A 21,482-nucleotide genomic window follows, 5' to 3' on the forward strand; every position below is an offset into this window, starting at 1 on the left:
ATATAATTGTAACGCAATACATGATTGTCACTAAAAGCCTTTTCTCTACATTACAATAAAATATAAAAAATAATTGATTAATTAATTTGAATAAAAATTCAAGTTAGAAGCTATTAAAGGCATAAAAAGACAGCAATGTATAATTCTTTCTTTAATAGAAATGTTTCGGCGCAACTTCCAACAGGAGTCATTTGAGCTGGGGGCTCTTGGGAAAAAAGGTTGGGAACCACTGCTGTAGTGTATATTTTTTTGAAAATCTAGTTTATTCATCATTTTCCTACACATTTATTCACAGGTGTCTCTAACCTGCAAGTTGCTCTTTAACATCCCGATAGCAATGAATACAAGAAATGCTTTGGCAATAAATACATTTAAAAAATGTCATCTGTGGAAGCCGTGGCGCTGTAAAAAGCACGACCAATCATCTGAGCCGGACCGGCTAAAATAACTGGATGGCCTACCTGCCTTTCAGCTTTCCATCTCGTGCACAAATTTATCCCGTGCCCTCATTGGTCATGTGCGCGTTCGTGTGTGTTGGAGGAGGGGCTCTGAGGAAGTCTGAAGGAAGGGGCAGATTTTTTCCGACTGTTTACTTTAAAGTTCTAGGGAACTCGAGCTGGTTTCTCCATTCTTACCTACTTTAATTAATGTGTTTATGTTGTGCATCCAACCAAATCCTTTAGAACATGAAGTTCCACAACAACTCAAACAAATGAACCAATCAAAGCAGCGATAGACCAACTGCTCCTGTAGTGTGGATATAACAGCTTCAGATCTGTAAATTAGGGGAAGTGGTGAACATTTTCGAAATACTCTTAAACCAATATTGTTGTTTTTAAAATAATGTTGAAACTTCCACAGTCCACAGAAGTATGCATATCTTCACTTCTATCTTCTTCTATCACCGGTCTCTTTTTTTCTAAATTGGGGCATGCACGTGCAGACCTTTACTCTAGTCTAGGTAATACCCTGACCATGAATAAATACCTCATACAATTACATTTAAAAACGTCCAAAGTGTCCCTTTAACATTCTGCAATTTTCCTTGTACTGATTGTATTGATTAAAACCTCTTATATTAATCAAAGTAAAAAATTACTGGAAGCTTATTTTTGCACTAATAAATGTACATTTTTTCAATAGACTCTTACAAAACAAATGCTAATCTCTCTAAATCTTCATAAGCCCTTGCTTAAAGCGCATAACTAACATTCAGAGCACTTCGAGTAGATGCTTCATGGTTACACTGACTAAAATCACTGCGTCACAGATAAAATGAAGTGCCCTTTATCGAGAGACACTAACCCCCCCCTCCCCCTTTTACTCTGAATGAGAGCATTAACTAAAAGTTGAATGCCCAACCTCCAGCAGAGAGTGACTTTATGTTGCATGAAATGTCTTTTGTCCTGCTGTATGCTTCCTTAAAATGACCATGAGTCTGCATTTTAACGGCCAGGGAAAGAAACACATAACATAATACTGATCAAGACACGCCGTCTTTATTTTGCAGAGGGAGTACAAATTCCAAACACAACCATCCAGGGAGCATTCACACAAAGTCTCAGTGTGCTTTTTGTACAAGCGCATATCTCGAAAGGGAGAAACAGCAAAAGCCTGTCACAATCAATGCAGTTAAAGGCGACTTAAGAGAACAGATTTTGGAAAAATAAATGAAATATAATACCCTTTTTTTCATCACAGAACACATTCCTGTCATTTTGCAGAAAGAAAGGCAGAGCAGTTATAACAGACAGTAACTAAGGAACATGAAAAGTGTGCTTAAATAAAATAAATATTTTTTCTTAAGCTTAATAAGCAAGATTTTCTACCTCCTGGTGGATTTCTACCATCATACATCCTCCTTTCCCCATCATATTGGTCACATATTTTCATATATTTCCATAACCAAGCAATTGACCTTTGACCTGTGTGGTACGATCGAGCGGGATGTTGCACCAGTAATTGAAAAGTCTGATCTAAGAAGAATTATCCCAATAGATTGTTAGTAAAAACAGGTTTTCACAAATACGCTTCATATGAAATTATCATTAAATGGGATGGATTAACATTTTTCGGGGAACATTTTCTGTTTAATTTTCTTTGTTGAAAGTTACAAAGATATCACTTTCAAGTTAAATTAGCATCGGGCTAACTTAGCTTAGCACAAAGACTGGAAACGAGTGGAAACAGCTAGCCTATTTTGTCAATAACAAACGGATGTGTGAGGAATCCTGACAAATATAAGAGAGGTTTTGAAAGAGAATACATAAATGTTGCAGTAGTATTCATATTTGTTGCATAAGTATACAGCACTGGTGGAAGAAATATTCAAATCCTTTACTTGAGTAAAATATCACAGTGTAGAAATACTCTGTTACAGGTAAAGGTCTTGCATTCAGAATATCAATTAAAAGTACAGAAGTATTAGCAACTGCACTGCCAAGCTCCAGCACAATTTAAATAATGTAACATGTATACATTTGGTGCATAATTGGCTACTTTATATGCAAATGAGCCTCAGTGCTCCAATGAACAAACATCAGCTCTGATACAAATACAGTTACAGTGAAAGTATTAGTGTCATCAAAGAGCTGGCAGCACATTTAGAAATTGGTGTCTGCTCAAACTCAATTTGTCATGGGATGCAGCCAGTGACAGGATGAAATGACATTTCTGTTAAAAATAGGTTCTTTCTGGAAAAATACATGAAAAAAAGGAATGAAAAAATAAAGTTATTATAAGAAAGAATGAACAAATGATTACGTCGATCTCCTTTTGCAAAAAAAGGGCTGATTGTACTCAGCTGCAAGACTTTATGTTTTATGAATCAGGGTCATATAGCAGCAGCAAATGATGCACAATTCATGCGTGTCGACTAATATTATAATATTGGATCATTATTATGAACGCATTGATATGCAAACTGTACTTTAATGTTGCTGTTGGTGAAGGGGGAGTTCATTTGAACTATTTAGCATATGTTGGTCGGTTTAATCTGTTTGAATGGATCATATTTGACTTAGTTAGCGCTCAAATACATTTAGTGGAGTAAAATCACAATAGGCCTCTGTTATGTTGTGTAGTATAAAGTACCATCATATGGAATGGTTATGTTCACTTTCCTGCACTAAAGGACAGATTAAATGACTGCAAATGAACATTTTGTGTAACCCTAACCCTTTTGTTTACCTTAGACTCAAACTTACAATCAACTGGTGCAACTTGCTGCTGATCTTCAAAATGCAACTTAACAACGAGCTCAAAAGTGTTTTTTGCACTCTAAAACACAGAACGTATCATTTTTGGGTGGTGTTAAGTTGCTCTTTAAACACTAATTCTGTCAAAAATGCTTTTCAGATACGTACAACTCTCCAGCTTCTCCTTCATCACCATAATCCTCCATATTGTCCCGGGAACATTAAAAGGTTTCTGAAACAACTTTGGTACTTTGAAATCCAGAGAACAAAACATTCCTTAATGACTACATTCAATCCAGGATCAGGCAAATTAAATATTTAAATCTGTAAGTCACCCACTTTATTCTCTGCGCGTACATGCATCGTCCTGTAAAGGGATTGACGTCAGAAGCCACCTCGAAAAACCTCCAGGGATGAATCTCTGAAACCCTCCGACTAATGGACTCATGCCACCAAGTTTAGACAGTCTGCACGGCCCCGAGCGGCTTTTAGTGGCCCATCGTGGTGTGTGTGTGTGTGTGTGTGTGTGTGTGTGTGTGTGTGTGTATATACAAGATATCTGGGTGGAGAAGACTGTCAAGAACAAGTAACTTCTTTTGTAGGATATTTTTAAATGTAATAATAATCCCCACAGTTTTATTGACCCTATTAATGCGACTTTTTGTAACAATTGACATATTTTTTCCCTTTCCAAAAAATAAATAGGTAGTTAAACACTGTGTATTTTTTATATAAGCAGTTTTAGGACTATCTTTTTTAAGAGTTTTTAGAAGGAGAAACCGGTAATATTTTACATTTTTCATCTTCAAACAAACGTCAAACAATCCCAAGAAAATCCCAAAACCGTCAATGGCTGTGTCGATTAATGATTTGTACAAAAGATGCTGCATTTTTGCGAATAAAACAGACTGTATTCAAACTAAAGTGTTTACATGACCTATGGAATGAATAGCGCTTGACATTTGAAAGTCCTTTCTGCATACAGCCACACAAATGCATCATATTACTGATATCAAATCCAATTTCTAACACTTTAGAAGTTCAATTGTTTAGTAAATCTAGACTACAGTCTGTATATTTACTGAAGAAAATAACAGGAGTAGTGGTGATATTTGGGATTTTCTCTGACGCCTTCTTGCTTCCTTTTCTCACAAAACCTTTATAAAATGGTGCTTTACCTCACGGCCATCCTCCTTTCTACATTTGTACTTTTCAACCACTGAATATGCATTGGTTGCCAGAACGCCCACTCATCACTAACACTGAGTAAAAAAGAAAAAAGAAAGAAGGGGCATCGAGACACTGACTAGACAAAAAAAAAAATTCTAAATCCTTTATACAGTGTAAAACGTTTGATAAATCCTTCAAATTAATGCTTAAAAACAATTTACAGAAATACAGTAACTAAATGTACATTATTTATATATAATACTGCTTACAAAAAAGAGCATGTGAACTTAAGGTGTGTCCGGGTTGGTTTGGTCGGAGAAAGCATCTGTTACAGCGGCGGCATCCGGCTGACGATGTTTAATGAACTTTGTTTAATTTAATTTCCCCCCGTATGAGTCAGCTCATTACCCAGGAGGCCGAGCGGCAGGCTTTGTGCCAGGAAATGCTTCAAAATGCAGATCAATGCACATAAAACTGGTCTGTGGGTCTTCACTGGGACATGGACACTGGTTGTTTTGTATAAAAAGCAGTTTGACACAGATTATCTTTCTAGGCAGCAGGGATTTCATTAAGCTTTGTTGCTATAATTATTTTACGAGTTATTGCAGGGATTTATTTGATGTTTTGTGCTCACACTGCTAGCAGCCAGCAATCAGACATTTCCGTACTGAGGGGTTTTTAATTCATAAGCAAGTTGGCAAACTGAAGAAGAAATCTGATTAGAGCCTCTTCCACTTTAAAAAAAAACTCTTCCACTTTAGCGCAAGGTCTACTTCAAGTACTAAAAGTAAAAGTACCAATCATGCAGAATGGCCCACTTTAGATGTATACGTATTACATTAATGGAATATAATTATTAAGTCATTATTTTTGTATATTAAGTCATTATTTTGTGATACCAAGTCCATTTTTTTGAAGAGTTTCTCATTATAATGACTGAATCGTTTAATATTTCATCACATTGGCAGTAAAGGGCTTCCTAAATACTTTCTCAGAAACAACAACAACATGTTCAGAGGTCAGCAGGAAGCTGTAAAGAAATGAACTAATGATTTGGTTTTGTCATCTTGTATTCAGGCTCATGTTGCCAAATAGCTTTCAGAGCCAGAGATCTGCCCGTGGCTGCTTGCAGTGTGAAATCACACCGTGACTCACGGGCTGCAGAAGAGGCGTTGTCATCCTGTGTTACAGAAGATTATTGACCAGAACAACTTCACCTTTTAGTCGTTTATCATCGGGGAACAAATACTGAATCTTAAGGGCCACACTTTCTGACAAGTAGAGCACATTTCTTGTTGTGATGACAGCCGAGGTGCTCTCCAAACACATTCGGTGCTTTAGCGTTAAATATCAAAATGAGCAAAGGCTGCTTTTTCTATACACAAACCTACCGGTACACAGGGAAGGGTGAAAATAAAGGCACAACGATTTTTGGGACTTTCTCCCCCCCCCCCACCTGTCTCGAGAAGTTTCTAGAAGGATGTGTCGACTGCGATCACCATCAACTCTCTCGTCCCGACCGCTGTGTGAGATTCAGCCTTGATGTGTCAATCCAGAGTAGATCACCGCCTCACCCTTTCTCCCTCCTTTCCCTCCCTCTCCCTGGGGGACGTCTCACAGTCACTCAGTAGAAAGCAGTGGTGGGTAGAAACAAAAAGCAGCAGCAGCAGCAGCAGCAAAAAAAAAAACCTGCCTCTTCTGTCTCTGAATTTCTAAAAAACCTGATCCATTTATAGCCTCGCACAAAGTCACAACAAACATTTCTAGACAGACGGCACGAGCAGCGAGGGGAAACTTTTCCAACATCCTCTCACACAAGATGACAGATTTTTATCTGCTAGCTTTATCTGTACCTCAGCGTGTCGTTTGACCGCTTGCCAACGACAGCTGGGGTGATAAATACGGAGAAGTAAAACCAACAGGGTCACACAGTGGGGAGTGACCGTAATGCAAACGATTTCCAACTGTTTGAACACAGATTACCTGGCTTCGATACCAGTGTATGGAAACACCTCCGCTCCACATCTACGCCTTTACATGCTGCTTCTCAAAAATACCCCAAATAAATCTCAGTTTCTTTGAAGTTCTGCTTTTCTGAAAAGACCAAATTTGATTTCAAAACAAAACTGCAGCAAGAAATTAACAAAAAATGCTCCAAAATGTGACTATTTTCTATACTTTTGATGCCTAAAATTGGCATCCAACCATCAGGATACGAGCCACAATTAGGTCACTGTATTTAACACATGCTCCATTAGCAACTTAAATTAAAAACCAGACCAGACCGGGAAGCTACTGCGAAGCAATCTATCACACTTTATCAATATCGAGTGCAGTCTGGAGGACACAACCACTAGAACAGGCATTATTCAAGAGCTTTGGCAGCAGGCTTTAACACACACAAACACACCAAGTACGACGGACGGTAACTCGCACACACACCCTCACACACACGTACAGGGAGATTTTAAAAAGAAAACCTTCAGAGAGCACTGAAGTGTGCGTTTCATAAAATGTGTTCTTCTTGGATCGGCCACGATTACCACAACGAGATGAAAGAAAAGCGCTGCTGCAATGCATTCTGGGGGTTGGAGTCAATATTTACAGCCCGTGGAATGATACGTTTTTTTAATTTTATTTACACACAGATCCTTTCGTTCCTGTAGCGAAGTCCCATCCGGTGTTTCCGCCTTTATCAATACTCCCACCCGTCCGTCTTCATGTCCAGGTAGTTGAGAATGTTTTGGGCGAACTTCACCGCCTGTTTCCGCGCCATCTTGGTGGTCTCGTCGCCCTGCGGGTCCACGGCGTCCAGCGCCAGCAGCTGTTTGGTCAGCAGCTCCTCCAGCATCATGTAGCTCTTTTCGACGCGCTTGCCATCGAAGCCCAGCGCCTGAGCCTGGAGGTCCGAGAGGCTGCCGAGCACCAGCCACACGGCCCGGTGCGCAGGGTGCTCGGTGCCCGGCTGGCGGCGCGCTAAAGCCTCGCGGAGGTCCAGGAAGGTGATGATGGCCTGGACCTCCACCACGGCGCGGCGGCGGGCCTCTCGGATGCACGGGTTCTTGGCCGTGTCCACCTGGTCCAGGTGAGTGAGGAGGCTCTGCAGCTCTGCTTTGGGCCTGAAGCTCACATCTCCCATCATGCAGTGCCGCAGGACGCCCTCTCGCAGGTGGAACACGTGAGCACGCACTGCCTCGATCTCACGGATAGAGTTGTTCTGCCCCAGGTCGTATCTGAAAGAGGCAAACACTGAATCACTGCAATGAAAACTCCTGACCTTCAATCACTCACTGTAGTTTCTGATTCAATACGGTTTGAACACCTAAGTATTTTTAGGGGGTCCTTAGGGTACATATTAAGGAATATTATAGAACATATGTCTTTTAAATAACTTAAGTGTTAAGGGTGCTTTTGAGGACATTCTGCAGCAAAAACCACAACTTATTTAAATGTATATTACCTCATTTATTTATCGTTTGGTTTTACTATGATTGAGTCCAAAAATGGAATGGAGTGGTTCTTGAATCAGTGCTGCAGTCTGTGTATCTGCATTATAACGTAGTCGGTAGGCGTTTTATTACCATCAGCGCTTGTCTGGTGTTGCGAGTCTAATTTACACCTTTCAGTGTAGAATAATTCAAATCAGTCCCTCCTCCAGTCCACCACCCAGGCTCCATGTGTGGAGACATCAGCCCATCATCACGGCACAATGTAAACTTTATGTATTTAAAGTTAGAAAATGTACAAGTTGTACTTTCTGCTGAGAAAGTTGTTGATAACAGAAGCACCAAAATGGTTCTCAAATGTTATTTTTAGTCTTGTATGACATTAATTTAAATATATTAGGGTTTTGGACAGTTTTTACAACCAAAACAAGGTACTTGAAGTAGAACTGCAAAATATTTTGATAATTGAATACAATTTTTTTATACAAAACTGACAAGAGACAGCATCTCAAATATATAGTTGTCCTGTGTTTCTCTGTTTTACATCAAATCAAACTTGTATTTGAAGACTTCATCTTGGACTAGCGGTCAAATAGTCAAAAATAGTTTGCCCAGTACTTTTTCCATCAGGTCAAGTAAGGATGTGAAGGAGAATTCATAAGTACTTAAGAGAAAACAAACACGCAGCTAAGCAGATTGCACTTACACTATGCTAATGCAGCTAAGAAAGAAAGCATTGAAGCTCCTTTCCTTAGCATTACAATTATTTGAGCCAATGTTATCAGGGATACCACTGAGATACTTCCGGGTCATTTTAGTCAGTTAGGAAACTGTTGGGAAGTCTATCTGACTGCAGGCAGAACAATTGTATGTGGTTATTTTCTTATAAGTTAGTTAGTATTAGTTATTGCCCTGATCCGTCCTTTGAGTGGAGCCTACCTGCGGGTGTCCTCTCCCTCCCCCTCCAGGTCCAGATGTTTCAGCAGCCCGTTGATCTCCTCCACCACCTGCTTCCTGTAGTTTCTGATCGCTGCGTTCCCGGAAACATCCAGAGCATCCAGCTCCACCTGCATCTCCGTCAGGATGCGGGACAGGTGAGCGCAGCTGTCCCTGCCGCTCAGCCCCATCAGCAGAGCCACCAGCTGACTGCGCGCCACGCTCACCTTCACCATCACCTGGTTGATGAGGTTCACCGCCTCGTGGGTCTCCCCGGACAGCGGCAGGGAGAGGGTCTGCTGTTGGGTGCGCCCCTCCACCACATCCTGCACCGCGCACATTCGAGTCAGCGCCCGGTATCGCGCCTTTCGGAGCGGCACCCTCCCCTCCGTCTTCACCTGGGTGAGCCTCAGGATCATCTCCTGCAGGGCCTCGACCAGCTCGTCGTTTATTTCAGCCACGCCTCCCGAGCGCTGAGGCGCCACCACGCGGTCGTCCACCAGCTGCCGCGCCTCGTTGCTCAGATCTTCTATGGCGATGCGGGACGGGTGCGTGGCGTTCTCCTCCAGGTATCGCAGAAGGCCTTCCACTTCCTGTGCGGCTCTTTTCCGCGCCCCCTGCAGCTCTGGTTTGCCCTCCGTGTCGACCTTGTCCACCTCCAGCAGCAGGCGCGTCAGCTCGCGCTCGATTCGCTTGTAGTCGCGGTCGTGCTGCAGGCCGCTGAAGGTGCAGACCGCCGAACCCAGGGACTGAACCTCCTTCTGGACCTCGTACAGCCGCATCATGGCCGGGTGCTGCTGGTGGTACGACTGCTGCTGCTGCTCCATGGGGTGATGCTGCTGATGCTGCTGGGCGCCATGGTCCATCCTCTTCCCTCCATCAAAGGGCTTCCCAAACAGGCTGCAGAGGAGGGAAAGTCAGAACAATGAGAAACACTTCAGAGCAGAGCCTCAGCAGAGAATGGGCGGATTACTTCAAAACTTCCTTTTCAGATATTCACAGCCAACACTGGAACAACCAGACCTCCAACTATTGTCTGGATCCCTGCCACTGCAGCTGGCATGAAGACAGACTGTGCGACCTCAACCAAACATTCAAATACCCACCAACTCCAGAGGAAATTACAACAATGTGGTCAATTGCAAATGCTATGAGCATTTATCGTGATCTCCTTCCACATTTTACACATCATTCGAAACTGCGACATTGCAGTAAATATTTGCAATATATACATTTTGTATTCGTGCCTTGCAAATGGTAAAGGCAAGTTTAATTTATATTGCAGTTCAACAAGTCAATTTAAAGTGCTTTACAAGAGACAGTGCTAAAGAACTATTCAATGATCATTTTGTTCACTACAAGAATGTGGGAATTCTTTAAAAATAATTATACAAGCAATTTGTTGTAGTTCAGCAGTAAAGTGAAAGCAGCAGAAAGTCAGAACCGAGTACAATTTAATATACATGGTTGAATTAACGCAAGTAATATTGATATTGTGCAGCCCTATTTTAGCCCTGTTCTTACATTCTACTAAATATGTAAATAATGTTGCATTTCTGCATTGGAAACAAAGGTGAACATCTTTCTCTGCATCTCCATTGGGAACAAAAGCATATCTGCATTACACTTATAACCTTCTGATTTAAACACAATAGATGTTGTGTTGCACCAGAGACCGCCGCCCACTCTGGCACCAAAGAAAATGTATATATCATAGGACGAAAAGTAAGCCACGGATAAAGTGTTGTATCTCCACTCTGCAGGCAGTTCTGTCACCCCTAACATGTCAGAGATGCCTGGAGGCTGAGTCATTAAACATGAGAATGATCCATTTTATGTGAGAGAAATCCCGATACTTCACTATTGAGCTGTCACTTTCCAACTTGCTGCCAGTTTCGTGATAGGTTAACCAGCCTTATCTATCTGAAAATGTCCCTTCACTAAACCTGAAATGTTCAATTTGTTGCAGTTTCATATTCTGAAAAATGACATTTGCTCCTGGAACTGTAACTGATTTTTAAAGCTAGTTTGTGTATATTTTCGATACCAATATATCAGTAAAGATTAATCTTTTTACATATATATTATGACTAACCTGCATGTGATGCATTACAGTTAAAACATATACTTTAAATGCTCTCTGAATGATGGACTACAGGTAATGCCTTTTCAGAATTACCCCTAAAACTGTGCTGATATATCTGCCAAAGGCTAATATCCAAATAGATATCTGCCAAGAACAAATGTAGTCTAGCAACAACCACAGTTGCAAAATCAAAGAAGTTAGAGTAACAGCTAAAAAACCTCCAGCTATTTCACCCTGCTGCAGTGAGGTAGGAGTGTACACTGAGATAATAACTTTATTTAACCAGGAAATGTTTAAACGGATATAAAAAGCGATTTACTATTGTTTTACTATTTACTTGAAAAGCTCAATATAATTGTGTGCTTCTAAACTTTGTGATGAGATTCTACTTAAATATGCATGAACAGGGTTTATTTGCCTCGTTAGGGCCAATAAATCTTTGAAACCAAGAAGACCCCAAAATAAACAGTGCCGTAAACAGCCTTTAAAGGGTCCCCTATCATGCTATTTTTAGGCAATAGCATAGGTCTCAGATATATAAAAAACATGTCTATGAAGTGTTTTGCTCAAAATACCAAACAGATCACCCATTCTAGCCATGCCTCATATCCCTCTATTTCACTTCCTGTTTCAAACTTGCTGATTTTGGGTATAAAGCTTTAAAAAAAAAAAAAAAAGGAGGGGGCTGAGCTCATGCAGGAGATTCTACCGGCAGATACTGCCGTGATGAAACTCCATATCATGGATTATCAAGGATTATTTCTGAAACAGTATGGAGCTCAAAGGCTTTCTCTCTTGCCGGTTATACCACAAGGTGAGTTCCTTTTCATTTCCTGCTTCTTCACAAACATGCTCTCTAGTACAGGTTAGCTCTGAGTGTTAGCGATGCTAATGTAAACACCGACCATATTACGTCCAAAACAGTCGGGCATTGTTTCTGATAGCAACGTTTCTGATAAGGCCGTGGGTCCACATTTCCGATATGACGTCATATCGGACGCAAATCTCACTCAGCTCCGTTGTAGCCCCGTTTTTAGAGATTTGGGTATGGAGGAAAAGAAAGTGGGTTTTATTTTCTGACGCTGCGTGAGTTCCCTGACAGACCGGGGACACATATTTATGTATTAAAGACATCAAATAGTGCATTTTGCATGATAGGTCCCCTAACATAAACGTATCCCTCTACATGAATGAGAAGTAGTCTAAGGACTTTTCCTGACCTCTTTCATTGCCTTTCTCACTTAACTCACATGACATACCAGCTTCAGATAAACAAGAACAAATGCTCATATAATAAATTCATATGAAATTCTTACCCCTTACAAATCATGCAGGAAAACGAATGAGGTTAACCTACATTTCGTCTCGACAAGAGGAACACCCACATGACAACCATTTATATTCATTTCTATCTGGCTGGTTGGCTGACATGATGGGGAAATATCTTTAATCCACATGAACAGAATCCATCCTGTCCATCAGGCTTTAAATACTGAGGAGGAAATAAACTAAATAACACCCAAAATATGAAAAACAGATTAGTTTCCACACTCGTGCAGGAAGTGTGCGAGGACAAAGGAAATACCCAAATCCCAATTCAACAACATTTATAAAAACTAAATGTTAGTCTGATTTTTAACAGTTTTACTCGTTTAGGCTGTTGACACAAAATAATGGGTTTATTTCTACATTTTTAAACAATTCAATATTTAGTTATAAGGATGTTTATATCCAGGTAAAGACTGTTATTCCTCTGGTGTGACACCAACTTAATTTTTCTTATTAAGCTTCAGTATATACAGGTTATTCTCTGTGGTTTTGTGTCTGTTTGTATTGGTTGAGTTCATGTTGTTGTAGTCTTTTAATCATTTGTCAGCTTTTGTGCCTCATGTATTTTGTATCTCTCTGTAGTTATTTTGCATCTCTCTGTAGTTATTTTGCATCTAATCTGTGTTGTTTTTGCAACCCAGTGTAGATCTGTCTCATTTCTCTCTGTTTTTTGTCTGATTTTTCTGGTTTAAAAATTAATGTTACTCTATTTTAAATAATTGTTTACTCTATCCTCTGTATGCTGTGCAGCTTGATTTGGTGGGCAGGATAAATGGTAAATGGACTGTACTTATATAGCGCTTTCTCCAGTCTTTAAGACCCCTCAAAGCGCTTTACATACTACATGTCATTCACCCATTCACACCCATTCAAAGAGAGCAGTGGACCTTACTCTAGGACCTAACATTCACACACATTCACACACCGTTGGCCATGCCATCGGGAGCAACTCAGGGTTAAGTATCTTGCCCAAGGATACATCGACATGTTGACTGCATGGGCTGGGATCGAACCCACAACCTTCTGGTCGAAAGACGACCACACTCCCTCACAGCCACAGTCGCCCTGTAGGATAGCTTTTAAAATACTTTTAGTAGGAGCAAAAACTACAATCAAGTCATTCCTACTCTAAATTGACTTTAAAAACATCAATGTGAATAACAGTCAGCTCTCACACAGGCCCTGAACCTTGACCCCTGGATCAGTAATCCATGCATGCTAACCTTAAGTCTACTGAGATAAAGAACCAGCTCCAGCATAACAATAAATCCAGCTAAAGGCTTTAAAAACAGGCAAAGAAAAGGTAAAAGTGAAGGAAATGGTTTCCAATAATCCAGAAATGCCTATATCAAAGTGCAGTTTCCATATCTGCAGGATCACGATAACATTTAGTCGTTTTTCGCAGCAGAACATGGCTCAGGGGAGGGAAGTCATCATCAGTCTGAAAGCATGATGTGCATGTTACATATCAACACAAAGCCCACACAATATGAAGGTTTTATTATTCACAGCATCAACAACACTTAGTGGAATAGACAGCATTGTGTTTAAAGAATTCCCTAAATTACTTTTATGTAAGAGGGCGATGGGCTGGTTCACAAATCTGAGTATTTATTAGGATAATCTCAGCGAAATCCACTGCACGCCTGGCAAACACCTCGTGCCTTAATTTGATCCAAGAGAGACAAGCAAAAAAAGGGAGGCTGATGTGATACAGTAATACGTTTGCTAGTAGGAATCTTCCCACCCATGAGTCACACACACTATTAATTGAGCTGGAGGTAACATGCAATCAATCGAGACCACCACCCAACATGCTTTTTGCTATGAAACCTTCCAAAACACACCCTCCTGCATGCCTGCATGCACCGGTCCTGCACGGCTTTGCGCATTATGTCGCCATATGAAATCCCAATATTTGGCTGCGAAGGTATATGCAAAATACACACCGTGCACGAAAACACATCGAAGCATCTCCTGTCACAGGCTTTTGCACACACACACACACAGATAGATCTATTTCTCACCTTTTCAAAACGCCGAACATATTCGCGCACATTTCTACGGATGTCTGTTTCCATCAGCCACAGAAGGGCGGGGTGTGGAGCAAAGTGGCCCCCAGATTTACCCCCCGAAATACGGGAGAGAGAGTCCGTGATGCTCCGGTCAGCTTCAGCACCTAAAGACTGACTGCAGTCGGGCTGGTGTGTGTGTGTCGCCCCTCCCACAGACTACCAGAGGGTAATCCTACACCGACTATCGCTTTAAAACAACTTCAGATACAAATAGATATCTTACTGAAACATAAAGATGATTTTAAAAGCAGTTTTGAGTCAAATAAACCTTCTTGTTTTCACTGTCTGAACCCCATTGTCCTCGCTACCGTTGATCACCTGACTCAGCCCCACCTTTACCGAATAACTCCAGTTGTATTTGGTGGTGTTAACACATTAAACACCGCCTCGTCACTTTAATAGGTTCACCCTTACCTGCATAGCCAGCGTACAGCCATCTGAAACGTTGTGGAAAAGTGCGCACCTCCCCGGCATGAAAGCTAAACATTAGCCTACCTAGCTACCTTCTAGTAGTTACTTTCCGGCTCACCAACTAGCGCGGAGTTTCTCTTTGCTTCATATACGGGGAATAAAACCATTAAACGGACGTTTAATTCACTTGATAACTCAAAAATGGAAATCAGTGTTTAGGTAATGGTTAATAAATTCACATTGACGTAGAATAAATACAAAATAAGTCTTATTTTCCCGTGTTTCTATTATACATTTTTGTAGCGCAAGGTAAGTTTTGGTTGTCCAACATTAGGTGCGCTCCATTGTAGAAATGATCGTGCCGTTTGATGCGTGGCGGCAAGGGCGGGGATACTAAAGGAAGGGGCTTTTTTGAGATTTGTTGTTGTTTATTCTTTTACACCACTAGAATTCCGAGGCATATATTGTCCTTTTAAAAAAAAATCTATTACATTTATAGCTACATGAATATGCATTCCTTACTTTACTGCTACATACGATAGATTTGGTTTTATTGCCTGTTTTTAATTAATTTTAATTATAATAAAAATAATAATACAAAAGTGTGAAAATGGAGAGTGCTGCGATAGATGTCATTGTTCAAATGCTGTATTGTAAACGTAAAATCAAGCTGAACATTGAACCATGATATGACATCCAAAAATGACAGATAATCCTAATACAATCCTTATTAGAGTTAAGAGTAAAGCTTTCTGGGACTCCACTGAAGTAGAATTTCTAGTTTTACGAAATCCTTATGTGTTATTATAAAATATATAGATATATTTGTAATCTAAAATAAAATAAATATTATAGATTCTAACAAAGTATTATAAAAGTTAAGGTACCTAGATGTATAGAAAATAAATGATACCATACCACCATCACATTTGCCAGCTGCAACTCTAACGTGATGATTCAATAGGCCATTCTGCATATTCAGTACGTTTTGGTACAAGGTAAATACTTTGACAGGTGGTAACTTATATAACACAACCACTAAAGAGCCATCTGGCTGCATAGTGACTAAGTGTAGTCTAACTAAGTACATTTAGGCCTACTCATAATACTGTACTTGGAATACTATTTTTGAAAAAAGGTGTACTTGATTTGAGTAAGTGTCTCTGATGCCAAGTATAACTTCTTTACGTGTCCATAATATAATACTGTTGAAAAAGACACTACTGTACTTCTACTTAAGTTACATTTCATTTCAGGACTATTACTTTAAATGGAGGATTTTAAGATTATATTGGTAGTTTTATATTTCTTCTACCACTGCGAACCAACAAGAATGGTTTGGGAGAAACCCCGCCCGGGGCTGCGCCGGTGAATGTTTGAAGCCCCTATTTTCTGTAGTGGGAGTCATGTGACCAGACGGAGGGTTGTTCTCACAGAAGGACATCGATATGAACTCCCCTAACAAAATACTGTAGGTTTATATAAATATCCGGACACTCTGTTATGTAAGGGAAACAAATCCCTCTTAAGACAGCTGTTTAGTGTTGGTTAGTTAAAAATGGCGTCCAAAACAACAGCAGCAGCATTGAGGATTTTCAGCCCTTTTACACTCCACTCTCCTTGCAGTATATCAGCACTGAAAATACGGCAATGTAGCTCCAAACTGGCAACCAAGCAGGACACAACACCAAAGGTTCGTACAGTAAATCATCATAATTTGTTAAATAAACAATCTCTAAGGGCTGCCATGTTGAATATCTGACTTACATGAATTGTTGTATGTCCCCCACGGCTTGTTGTGCAGCATGTGTGTGTTGCCATGATACTGTTGCTGGTATGGGCCAATGTTAACATTCATTCAGAACTATGGTTTCGTAATAAAGATATCATAATGTAAAAATACTCCATTACAAGTAAGAGGTAAATACATTTAAATGATGCAGTTGTTATAAGTACAATTAGTTGTACCACAGTTTATAAGTACAACAAAATAAAAGTTGTATATATATAGGCATACTCACAGTAAAGTTGCTTAACAAAATATAAAACATTTTGTATTAAAATCTAAATACACAGAGTAACTAAGTATTTCAATACATGTAGTGAAGTAGATGTATAAAGTAGCATACAATGAAAATAATACTACAAATACCTGAAATGTGTACTACTTGAGTATATTTACTTAATAACATCCCAGAACTAGACTACTTCAGGATAGTATCAACATATTGAGCCTTTAAGAACTCCATGTTATCCTAAAACTTTAAAAATATTGCAAATTGGTATGTAAGACATTTTAATAATTGCATTTACATGTACGTTAAGATATCTTTGTTATGGGAAGTTGTTTCTACCTGTTTTCAGTCTGAGTGCATCAGGGTTTCTGCCTTGCTGCTCGTCACCCTGCAGTCTGGTTTGAAATGATAAACTTGTCTGTGTTGGTCTGCTATTTATTCAAACCATGTGACCACTTTGTATCTCTGCGTGCCAAACCTCTGTTGACTCAGTCAGTTCATTCAAATTAAATCACCTGCAGGGCAGCACCCTGATCTCACTCCTACCTGTCTTAACATGTGTAGTTCAAGAGTAATGGAAACATTTTGGTTTGCAATGATGTTGCAATAGGATTCCTTAATAAGAATCCAAAAGGGATTTTATCCACCCAGATTATTTAAATAGTTTACGATGGTGACAACAAATGTATTGTATATACTCTGAAAATAACTGGTCTAAAGCGTAGGCGAAATGGCCTTATATCACTGTAACGGTATGAACATTCAATTTATAAATACTTTGAAATAGCCATCCCATACATTATATTTGATTATTTTCTTGAGGTAGAAAAATCCTGTACCGATGGACACTTTTTGTCATACCGTCATACCGTCATACCGCCTAGTAGTGATGGCAGTTTGACACTGAAGCTTCGAACGGAGCTTCAACCCTGGACTTCCTATTCCATAGAAGCAGTGGACGTTTCTCAATCTCGAGGAAACTGGCTTCCAAGCCAATATTTCAAGGATGCTACGTCATCGATTGCCGCCGAAGGACTGTTCCAATCTCCAGCATACTTGGAATTCCACCGAGGCCGCGTCCTTGGTTTGGGGGTAATTTCGAGGCTGCACATGGGTAGACTTCGCGTCCTTAAAATCCCCACAATGCTTTGCGCACGGACCAATTTCCCCAAATCTGTGGCGGAAAATGTAAGGCGGGGCCTCTCATATGACGCACACNCTTTTAACCTCTTTTCCTTTCTCTTTCTTGATCCTCCTTAGAAATCTTCATTATATTCCTTGACAGTGGCCTGCACTGCTGTATTAACAACGTGTCACATGTTAAGAATTTACAATCAGAATCGAGTATTCAACTAAGCCGTGTAATACAAGTTGTTAGTATCCTTAAGGACCTACAGTTGTTATGCTATACCACATTGCCCTTCACTGGATGTACAATAACTACATTTTAGCATTTAAAATACCTAGCCATTCTTTTGCGGTTATTTTGGTGAAAGTAACTAAAAAGTAACTAAAGTAGTGTAACTCATTACATTTCAGAGACAGTAATATTGTAGTGTAACTTATTACTTTCAAAAGAGAGTAATAAGTAATATGTAATATATTGCATTTTGGAAGTAACTTGCCCAACACTGATCATTATACAATGTTAAACTAATGGGTCATTACTCACAGCAGAAGTAACTGGAGCAAAGTAACTGTATGAGCAATGTATTACTTTAAGTCTCAGCAGTGCCTGATTTATCACATCACATCATATACTGTATATTATCACATCATATATATTATCACATCTTATGTTCACTTCTGTGCCAGCAGCGTGAGCCGGATGTTGCTGTGCACTTACAGTGCCGCAGAATGATGCATTATAAGTGTTAATTTACTAAAAAGAAAACATAATTTTGTGTACGCAACAAGTGGTTTTAAGATTCAAAACAATATTTAAGATGATAGGTGCTGGACAGAAGAACATTCTGGTGCTGGACAGAAGAACATTCTGAGGGTCCCGGGATAGGCAAGGGGCGCGCTCGGCAGGAGAAGAGCAGCCCTCCACACTTTAGTCCACACACACTCTGCACGGGGTCGGTGTCTGAGTGTGGGGCATGGGCACTGGCGCTCTCCCTGCAATCCTTAGGGATTCAGGGAGGCAGGCATGTAGTAAGCCCATTCAGGGCCGAGGGGGCTCTCCCCATCCGTCTATGGGCGGGGGGGGGGTCCCCGGCACTGTTCTTTCAGCGCACCTTCTGCGAGGTAAGCGCGGCAGGGTGTGCTCTGTCAGCCGCAGCCCAGACTTTTCCACGGTCACAACCGGGTTAAAGGAGAATGTGGGGCAGCAGCTGCTGACCAGAAAAGCCGGTCAGGGGCAGTAGGGTGGAATGTTGTTGTTGGACGACAGTGCGCATATACATCGGGGCTCCACCCACTGTACCCATAGAGTCCAGTAGACGGCGGAGCCTGTGAGAGATATAACGTTGGGTTACGTATTGTAACCCTTGTTATATTAGCACAGGCGGAGCCCTCTACTCAGGGCACTGTCTGTCCTATTCCGCTTGCTGAATAGAGGTGTAGGATGATAGTCACGAGGCGAGGCCTCCTTTTATACGTTGTGATGCGCGCGCATTCATGTAGGCCCGCCCAAGGCCGGCTACGTCTATAGAAGTCTCAGTGGGAGAATGCTCGCAGGGTAAGGTAGTACCCATAGAGTCCAGTAGAGGGCTCCGCCTGTGCTAATATAAGGGTTACAATACGTAACCCAACGTTTTTGGCTATTTGTGAGTAGGTACAGTACAGGTGACCTGTGACTTCTGCCTTGAGTGAAATGATTACCCATTGATACATATTTTTCAGAAAGTCATTTTGGGCTTTCGAGGGCGGAACTCAGTAGGTCACTTGTAATAACAGTTTTTTGATAATGTGATCTTAATAAAAGGAGGGAGTGTTATAGCAGAATGTTTAATACAGCGTATTTCTTGTGTCATTAAAATCACATAGTATTCCAGTATATGATGTGTGTTACTGAGTTGGGTCACACACAGGACTGAATTATCAATAGATGTATTCATTTTAAGTGAGCTGACACCGAGGGTGGAGGAAGTTCAGAGAAGGCCTCAGGTTATAAAAACAGTTAACCTTTGTTAGTTTACTACTAAGGATGTCATGAGATGATGACTTTTAAACATACAAGTGTGGCATTCAGAGGGAAAAACATGTGACGTTTTGTGTGGTATGCTGCATGATAAAATGTGTGTTCGTCAAACATACTTAGGGAAAATTTGTGTGTGTTCATTGCAGTGGCTATATATGCTGTATGATTATTGCTACTGTTGGGGGGAATTTCCGTGATTGGCTGCTGTGGCAGCAGGTGATGTACTTCCCATTATTGTTTGTTTGTTGCAACAACTAAATAATAATTACTGATCGGCTATATCTGTGTTTTATTGATTCCTCTCTGTTTCATTCTTTCCTGTTGTGAGTGCTGAATCTCCACAACACCTTCAAAGACCCACTTCACCCCCACGCTCCACTCAACACTATGCTATAAATATTGTGCATATGAAAACTGAAGTTTTTCAGTCCTTTTGAGAGGGACATGATCATGTGGCTGCTGGTCATAAACATTATGCCTCCTTTATGGGGTTGATGAATGGAGAGAAAGGTCAAAGAAAAAATTACCCACTCCACAGACTCACTCCCCCTTTCCCCCCCCAAAATTCTGGTAACAAATATCATGGATCAGCCAGACAGTTTCAGGTTACCAACATTTTAGTTTACTTGTGAAACTGGGGCAAATTATAATATGGCTGGCTTCCTTTAAAGAGGTACAATAAAAAAATACTTAGCATAAGTCTTCTCTCAAGATAGTCAAGGAATTAAATGAAGCGTTCAGTGTGTGTGCTTATTAGATGACCGTTTTCATCACCAGGTAGACAAATAGGCAGACTCGTTCATCACTGGTGGGGACGAGTCTGCCTACAGGTGGGACATCGACCATCTGGAGATCAATGGTCTCCAGACAGTGGAGATGGTTTTGGTGAACTTCTACACCACCATCATCGAGTCCATCCTCACCTCCTCCATCACCATCTGATACGCTGCACTACAGGGAAGATTGTGGCCGACCCCTCCCACCCTGGAATCAAACTTTTTGTCCCGCTCCCCTCTGGCAGGTGGCTGCACTCCATCAGGACCAAAACCTCTCACCAACAGTTTCTTCCCCTCTTCTACTGGCCTCATCAACAAGGCCCACGACCCCCACTGACCCAGATAAACATTACGCATTACAATAATGTACATCACATCATGCAAATAACATCTTGTTGCACATTTCTTCTCCACACTACCTCTTTTTAAACAGCACAGCTCTCCACTTTAAATACAGTATAGTATGTCTCATATGTAAAAATTGTGAATTTGTTATAATAGACTTTCTTTGTCTTTATATGCACCATACAAAAGCAAATTCCTCGTATGTGTAAACCTACTTGGCAATAAATCCTATTCTGATTTTGATTTTAAGAATATTGGCCTAGCTGTAAACGTGCAAATTAGGAGGTAGTTGAGTTTAGATGATGTAATAGTTAATGCATTTTGAAAGAGTGGCTCAATGAAAAATAAGTAGCCATTTGTAAAGGTATCCATTGACAGTAGCACTGGCTGCAGTAGATCGGACATTACCGTCACAGGGGTTTCCCTTACATCAGCTGAGCACTGGAACCTACCATTACCCTGCAGGGGGACACCAGAGGGATAACGGGCCCAGGAATAACATATAAACACCAAAAATGTTTACTCAACAGTAAGTATTTGAATATAGTTAA

The 21,482-nt window shown here is 40.6% G+C and overlaps 1 protein-coding gene across 3 annotated transcripts; it reads right to left on the minus strand.

Moving 5' to 3' along the window:
• Window positions 1-1,483: 1,483 nt before the first annotated feature.
• Window positions 1,484-17,078, minus strand: bag5 (BCL2 associated athanogene 5). 3 transcript variants are annotated; one of them, XM_010794014.1, is made up of 3 exons: window positions 17,005-17,078; window positions 8,753-9,649; window positions 1,484-7,600 (listed from the first exon to the last, which is right to left on the minus strand). In XM_010794014.1, the coding sequence occupies exons 2-3, from the start codon at window positions 9,613-9,615 to the stop codon at window positions 7,063-7,065; spliced, it is 1,401 nt and encodes a 466-aa protein (XP_010792316.1). In that variant the 5' UTR covers window positions 9,616-9,649; window positions 17,005-17,078; the 3' UTR covers window positions 1,484-7,062. The 3 variants fall into 3 exon arrangements, with proteins under 3 accessions (XP_010792316.1, XP_010792315.1, XP_010792314.1); XM_010794013.1 differs by lacking the exon at window positions 17,005-17,078 and adding an exon at window positions 14,654-14,754; XM_010794012.1 differs by lacking the exon at window positions 17,005-17,078 and adding an exon at window positions 14,192-14,481.
• Window positions 17,079-21,482: the final 4,404 nt, after the last annotated feature.

This window comes from Notothenia coriiceps, unplaced genomic scaffold, assembly GCF_000735185.1.
Source record: "Notothenia coriiceps isolate Sejong01 unplaced genomic scaffold, NC01 NC01_scaffold00037244, whole genome shotgun sequence".
Classification (NCBI taxonomy): Eukaryota; Metazoa; Chordata; class Actinopteri; order Perciformes; family Nototheniidae; genus Notothenia; species Notothenia coriiceps.